The following is an 8,285-nucleotide window of genomic DNA, read 5'->3' as shown; positions in this document are numbered from 1 at the left end:
CAAATTTTCAATAAACTTTGGGGAATAAAAGGAACAGCAAGCAAAGGATCTAATTTATCAACATTTATTGCTTACACATTCACAAACAAGTTAAGCAAATTCAGGCATATAGCATTTAAATTTATAAAACAAAAAATAAAAGGTATATGTTGGCAATAAATTGACAATCTTTTATTTGAGCTCTATTTCCTGAACCCAGCTATCTTAAAACTGATTTCTTTCACATTTCCAGTAAATGCCTATAGAAATGCCATATTATATTTTACTCCAGATGACATTTGATGGTTTTACAAATTGTTTTCAAAAACAACAAAATTCTTCCTATGAAACCTCATTAGGGCATTAAACGTGTGAACAATATCATTCGTAAACTTGGAGATTTTGAAGTTAATTAAATCTACACTAAAAAACCATTTGAATAATTTGTATGTCAAAAAATAAAAGAATAAATTTTCAAGTTACACATACAGAATAGGAACACAGGCATATACATGTGCTGCATCCCTTTCAGCTCCATCTCAGACCTAAATTCTATGAATACTAACTGCCTCTTCAAACAACGCATGAGGAAACTATCCCTGACTTCCCTAAGTGTGGGAGAAGCTGCTAGGCTTGGCGCTAAAACTGGCAGTGGCCATGGAGGTAGAGACAGCCATGGCTGAAATTCTGGCATGGGCTCTCTCTTCTTCATCTTGCAAAGCTTCCTCATACTGCGATGGGAAAGAACTTGGGTCAGTCCCATTAACCTTGGCCAGGAACTCGAGGACTTGCATCTTGGTGGTTTCAGCATGGGCCCTTGGGCCCCACAGGAATTCAAATTGCACAGGATCACTGTTGGCCACTTGCTGGTACTTCAGGTAGTTTTCCTCCACGAAAACTTTTGTGATGAGCTCCCTGGCCTCTCCAAAGATGAAGTGCTTCTTCCCAGAATATATCCCCGTCAAATTCAGAACTTCCCAGATTTCATCTTCGGTGGCACGGTTGCCATTCATGAAGATCACACCCAGGATAAGTATCAGGATGCCGGTCTTGGGTATGCCCTTTTCACCATGCAGCATCCCATCATAGGTGAGGCCAATTTTGATGAAGATGCCATAGTAGTGGTTGATGGGATCCACTTCTTTCACATCAAGGCCAAAGACCATCTCCAGACGCTCAGAGGCTCTCAGGAAGAGCTCAATAAAGTGGTCTTTATACTCCTTGGTGACACTCAACATATCTGCCATGGTTACTGGCTCTTTCATTTGATACTTGAGCAGCAGGAAATTCACCAACAAACCCACATTCTTATCAAAAGCATCTATGGGCACATTCCTGGGGTCTGGCTCAGCCTGTGAGGCCCCATCTTTCTCCTCTTGGTTACTGGAGCCTGCATACGATTTGCTTGATGAGTTGGCTCTGACAGCAGTGGAAGATGAGGGGAAACTCTGAACACCCTCAGGAGCACTAGGTATGCCAGCATCAGGAGCCCCCTCTGAATTGCCAGGCATTGTAAGATGGGAGGAGAGATGGGTCTCCTCCAGAGCCTGGGAGACCTGTGCAATGTCCAGGCCCAGCATCTCACTGTGTGAGCATTGTGGATTCTTTTGACGAAAAGCCATGACGACTTTTGTGGGTTGCACTAATGAGGAGTGTGCACAAGAAGGCAGGCACTGTGGAGTCACTGCCTAAGGGAAAGAAGGCAGATATGAGTGGCCTCAGCTGCTAAGTTCAACTGTGGTAGCTCTGATAAAAACCACCTCCCATGGATCTTTCCTGGCAGTTCTATGGGGCCTTATAAGTCTCCTGAGCTCCTGTGTCCCCCAAGAACATGAAGGAGAAATTCTGAATGTTCCTCAGGGTGCAGCCAGCCAACCAGGCTGAGAATTCTCAGGGATGACAACAGACAGATGTGGTTGGGTTCCGTAGAACCATTTCTGTTCTAAAGAGAGTGGTCCCTTCAGTGCCCATTCAGGTTGATTACTAGGCATTCGATAGGGTCTAGGTCACTTCCCCCATGCTAAAAGAGGCTGTCCCCCTAAGACCAAATCACATCTCCTTTCAGTCCTTACTCTGTGTCTCCATGTGGAATCCTGGACTGCCTGGTCACTCTGTCCACTGCTGATCTCAACCTGGCCCCTTCAGACCAATACTGCCACCTCCCTTGGACCCCAGTGTATGAAGTGAGGTGTGGATACTACAGGCCATCCTTGTCTGGGACCTTCCACAGATGACTATAGGAGCAGGGTTGTTACCATGGGGTCCCATCTTTACTCAAGTGGATGGTCAGCTCTTTGCTCACATAAGGTCTGCAGCTTAACACTTGAGAGTATATAAGACTCCTTCCCTCTGACATGATGTTGCTCCCTCATACTAAGTGGTCTTGTCTCTGTGACCATTGAGGATGAATTAAGGGGGTATTACAGCCACAGTTTCTCAAGTGTGACAGCAGGATAGGGCTCTGTTGAGTTTATTCTGTTCTAGGGTGGGTTTTCCCATCAGTCTCACTTAGGGTCCTTCCCCTAATGATAGGTCCTGTGATCATACATCGCTTCCACAGAACAACCTTTTCCACCAATAGCTCAAGGAGCAAGAAGTAAGGTGGTATCTCAGCCTCACAACTCTGTTCAGGGCCTCCCAGGGATGACAGTAGGGCTAAGCAGAATTATGTTTGGCTCTTGACTTATAGGATGGGTAATTTTCTCAGTCCTCACTCAGTCTTTACTCTGGCTACTTGTCAGACCTCAGTCCCCACCTTCTGATACCTCAGGCCTCCCCTGCCAAAAAAATTCTCATTGAGACAACTGGGAAGTAAGAAATGAAATGGTCTTGTCTTGGCGTCTACACCTGAAAGCCCAGCATGGTCTGGGACTTCTCCTTTTGACATGAGTTTGCCCATCACAATAAGGCCTCACTTCCCAGTGAGCACCATGGAAGAGTGATTGGGTGTTTCATCTTATCACTGCTTGGGACTTCCCAAGGGTTCCCTATGATCTGTGGAGCTACCAGTTTATGTGGTGAGTTTGTCCATCAGATATAACTCAGTGATGCCTGTCAAGGCCTGGGACTCTCCTTCCACTGAATAATCTATCTAGTCCAAACAAATTCTTCACATTCCAGGGCCTAGAGTAGTAATGGAGGAGTCTCCTCTGGCTGCCATCCCTTCCCTGGGCCTCTCAGGGCTGACAGCAGGGGAAGGGCTAGCGACCCCTCTGCCATGGGTTGGTTTATCCCACAAACCTCGCAGGTGCTCCTCAAATTGGATACAGATAGGGCACATGCCCGCTGCCATCTTTTACCCGCCTTACAATAGAGGCCCCAACTCTCTCCTAAATGGAAGTGAGGAGGCACCTCATGCACAGGACTACCAGGGCTGAAAAAGGGAGCTAGACAGTGTGCCACACCCTGTGCCGCGGGGTCTCTGGAACCCTAAGAATTTACCGGGGTCTTCCCTCGGACTCCAACAGGGCCGGGGACTCCCTCCTTTGCAGACATGACACCTCGTACCTCAGCCTGAAGGCTCACGTCCCTCAGACTCCGGAGGCAGAAATCAGACAGCAACACTTATGGCCAACGCTGCCTGGAGCCACCCGAGGCCGCCACTTCCTGGGGCCTCCCAGGGCTAGAGACGGCCCAGGCTCAGAGAAGCCGCTGCCACTATCTGAGGTGGGTGGTCTCCTCAGTCTTCGTTCAGGGGCCTTTTCATGAAGACTGGCAAATCTGAGACTTTTACCGCCCCCCTCCCCTGAACCCTCTCCCCAGCCACCTCCACTCGCACAGGAAGGCCCTGCCCTCAGTCAGCTCACCAAAGAAGTATGGCGTAGGTCACCTCCCACCCTGTCGGGGCCTCCCAGGGTGGGGTTGGGGCTCTTATCTAGTTGGCCCCCTCTTTTCTGTCGTGGGTGCTACCCTCAGTCCTCATTTGGAGTCTCACCTGACCTCTGGAAGCACAGGGACACTTCCCACTGACTAGAATCCGCGGTGCCTCAGACCGAAGTCCTCTCAGCCGCAACTGGTAGGGGAAGTCAGGGGGCGGGACTTCCGGTCACACCCATCTGTTCCACAGCCAACTGTAGGGGCGGGGCTCTGCGCACCCTGTTCAGTTTCATAGCGGAAGTGCTTGCCGATCTTCGCTCACAGTCCTCACTGTGACTTCTGCCAGGCCCTCGGATTCCTCCGTTTGCTGAGTCAATGTTGTGCCCCTCATTCCAAGGTCCTTATTGCCCTGAGAATCCTGAAGAGGAACTGAGGGGATTCCTCCGCCTGACACACTGCCTCGGCCTTTTAGGGCTGAAAGCAGATGCTGTCATGTCACATCTCTGTGAGACCCCCCGAACACACAACATTTATTCTCTGGTGTTGGTCTCCTCTGTCCTCATTTATGGGGGTTCTCTCTTTTGGGCTACTTTCTCATGATTTAAGGCCTCCTGGGAAATGCCCCATCCCAACAAACTCTTGACGAGTTTACTTACCGCAACCCTTGCAGAGCTTGGAATGGGTTGTGTCCAGCCTTAATGTGGAAGTGGAGCACAAGGCCGGCAGGGGCCAGGACAGCTGGTGGGCTGCCAGAGAAAACTCACGCTGATTTATTCCTTCTCTTCAACAGTCAGACTTAGTCTCATGTAAAATTTGTTGTAAAAAATTTACTTTGTACAGGGAAGGACTGAAATGATTTTCAAAGCCGCTGATGTTTTGAGGTTATTGACCATTGAATATGTAGAAATCATATGGGCATGATAAATATTATCTTGCTCTTTGCATTTTTCATACATCTGATTTACTTTTCTATTGTTATCTCTGGCTATGTTTTCCATTCCAGTTTTGAACAGTCTAGTGGGTTAGGCTCAGATATTCTTTTCTTGGTTCTTGGTCTTCTCATCTATTTGGTATGTATCTAAGGAGAGCTAGCTTCTTAAAATGTGTGGAGTAATTTCAAATCTTTTTGTATGATTTGGTAAAGCTTATATAAGATACTGATTAGTTTTTGCCTGATTTTATGGTGCAACTGGCCTCCAAATCTGATCTGATCTAGGTGGCTTTGACCTAGAATTTCCACTTATAATTGTTGATTACAATTTTCAGTTTTTAATGGCATTATTTCATAATTTATATTTTGTTAAAAGGTAGCATTTCCCCTGGGTATTCAAATTTAAAGGTATATTTATAATAAATAATTTTTCATAGATACTTTCAGACATATACTTTGAAGTTTTGAGATATATACTTTGTTTACACAAAACAATACAATGTATCCTATTTAACTGAGTCAGCATAGTGATTATCAATAGTTGTAAGTAGAAGCCAGACCTGATCTGATCAGTATCTGTTCCCATTTATGGGATGTAGAATGATAATTCTCTCATTTCTTTCTTTTTTTTTTTTTTAATAAGTCTAGTTAACATTCATCACCATACAGTTTCAAAATTTTTTTTATTGTGATGAGAACTTTTAAGATCCACTCTCTTAGCAACTGTCAAATATACAATATGATATTAACTCTAGTTACCATGCTGTGCATTACATCCATAGGACTTATTTATTTTCTAACTGGAAGTTTGTAGCTTTTGACCACCTTCACCCCTCACCCTGGCCTCTGGCAACCACCAATATGTTCTCTGTATCTATGAGTTCAGATTTTGTTTGTTTAGATTCTACACATTAAGTGACATCACCTGGTATTTGTCTTTCTCTGTCTGACTTATTTCAGTTAACATAATGCCCTCAAGTTTCATCGATATTGACTTATTTCAGTTAACATAATGCCCTCAAGTTTCATTGATATTGTCACAAACGGCAAGATTTCCTTCTTTTTATGGCTGAATAATACTCCACTGTGTACATATTCCACATTTTTCTCTATTTATCCATTGATGAACAATACGGTTGTTTTCATGTCATGGCTATGGTAAATAATGCTGCAATGAACATAGGGATACATATATCCTGTTGAGTTAGCGTTTTCCTTCTCTTCGGATGAATACCCAGAAGTGGAATTGCTGGATAATATGGTAGTAACATTTTTATTTATTTTTTGTTAGTTTCAGGTGTACAAAGCAATGTACTAATTAGACATTAACACCCCTCACAAAGTGATAATCCCTCCCATCTATTACCCTTAGACATCCTATATAGCTGTTCCTATACCATCGACTATATTCCCTATGCTGTACTCCACATCCTGTGACCATATATAATATATATATATATACACACACACATATACACATACACATACATGTTTTTATTGTGATGAGAAATTTTAAGATCTACTCTCTTAGCAACAGTATTATTAACTCTAGTTTATATTATATATATATATATATATATATATATATATATATATATATATATATATTAGGTTGGTACAAAAGTAATTGCGGTTTTTGCAATTATTTTTAACCCTTTAAATCACAATTAATTTTGCACCAATCTAATATTTGGTATATCATATATATATATATATATATATATATATATATATATATATATCTTAGCAACTTTCAAATATACAATACAGCATTATTAACTCTAGTTAATATATATATATACACACATACATATATATTTGGTATATATGTTTAAATATAGATATTTAATTATAGTTGACATTCAATATTATTCAACTTCAGTTTCAGGTGTATAGTACAGTGGTCAGGCATCTACACAGACCATTAAGTGATCTCCCTGGTAAGTCCAGTGCCCATCTGGCACCCCACGTAATCTTTACAATGTTATTGATTATATTCCCCATACTGTTTTTCAGAAATAAATCCATGCCTATATGGTCATTTAATGTATGACAATGGAAGCAAGAATTTACATTGTGGTAAAGACAGTCTATTAAATAAATGATGCTGGGAAAACTTGATGGACACATGTAAAAAAATGAAAGTGGACCACCTTCTTATGCCATATACAAGAATAAATTCAAAATGGATTAAAGAAGGGGTGGCCAGATGGCTCAGTTGGTTAGAGCACGAGCTCTGAACAACAGGGTTGCTGATTTGATTCCCACATGGGCCAGTGAGCTGCGCCCTCTACAACTAGATTGAAGGACAACCACTGGGAGCTGATGGGCTCTGGAGAAACACACTGTGCCCCAATATACCCCAATTAAAAAAAAAAGTAGTTGCAGTTTAAAAGGTTAAAAATAATTGCAAAAACTGCAATTACTTATAACAAAATGGATTAAAGACCTAAATGTAAGACCCAAAACCATAAAACTCCTAGAAGAAAATATAGGAAATAAATTCAGACATTACCCTTAATAATATTTTTACTGATATATCCCTCCCGCCCTAGGCAAGAGAAGCAAAAGAAAAAAAATAAACATGTGGGATTACATAAAACTAAAAAGTTCTTTCACAGCAAAGGAAACCATCAATAAAACAATAAGTTATCCTACTGAGTGGGAGAAGACATTTGCCAATGGTACATCTGATAAGGGGTTAATATCCAAAATGTATAAAAAACTGATACAACTCAACACTAAAAAAACCAAACAACCCAATTTAAAAATGGACAGAGGACATGAAGAGACATTTCTCCAAAGAGGACATACAGATGGCCAACAGACTTATGAAAAAATGCTCAACACTACTAATCATTAGAGAAATGCAAATAAAAACCACAGTGAGATACCACCTCACTCCTGTCTGAATGGCTATCATCAATAAATCAACAAACAACAAATGTTGGCAAGGATGTGGAGAAAAAGGAACCCTCGTGCACTGTTGGTGGGATTGCAAATTAGTGCAGCTACTATGGAAAACTGTATGGAGGTACCTCAAAAAATTGAAAATGGAACTACCTTATGACCCAGCAATTCCACTCCTGGGTATTTATCCAAAGAAATTCAAAACACTAATTTGAACAAATATATGCACCCCTACACTTATTGAGTGCTATTCACAATAACCAAGATATGGAAACAACCAAAATGCCCGTCTATAGATGACTGTATAAAGAAGCTGTGGCACATTTATACAATGGAGTATTACTCGACCATAAAAACGAATTAAATCTTACCATTTGCAATAACATGGATGGACCTAGAGAATATTATGCTAAGTAAGTCAGACTGAGGAAGACAAATACCATATTGATCTCACTTACATGTGGAATCTAAAGAACAGAATAAACAAACAAACAAAACAGAAGTAGACTCAGAGACGTAGGAAAAATTTCCTACGTCTCTGAGAGGTTCCAAATGAAAGGGGGTTAGGATCAGGGAGAACGTGAAGGAATTAGAAAGTACAAATTAGTACTCTCATTCGTTTTTAATACCTGAAATTCTCCTATAGGTA

The 8,285-nt window shown here is 41.8% G+C and overlaps 1 protein-coding gene across 1 annotated transcript; it reads right to left on the bottom strand.

Annotated features, from left to right (window-relative positions):
* Nucleotides 1-587: 587 nt before the first annotated feature.
* On the bottom strand, nt 588-1,601 carry LOC109460281 (melanoma-associated antigen B16). The gene has a single exon (XM_019755532.2). The coding sequence runs from the start codon at nt 1,599-1,601 to the stop codon at nt 588-590; it is 1,014 nt and encodes a 337-aa protein (XP_019611091.2).
* Nucleotides 1,602-8,285: the final 6,684 nt, after the last annotated feature.

Source organism: Rhinolophus sinicus, chromosome X (assembly GCF_036562045.2).
Source record: "Rhinolophus sinicus isolate RSC01 chromosome X, ASM3656204v1, whole genome shotgun sequence".
Classification (NCBI taxonomy): domain Eukaryota; kingdom Metazoa; phylum Chordata; class Mammalia; order Chiroptera; family Rhinolophidae; genus Rhinolophus; species Rhinolophus sinicus.
Note: the sequence above shows the minus strand (reverse complement) of the source record. Positions and strands in the feature narration are given on the sequence as shown.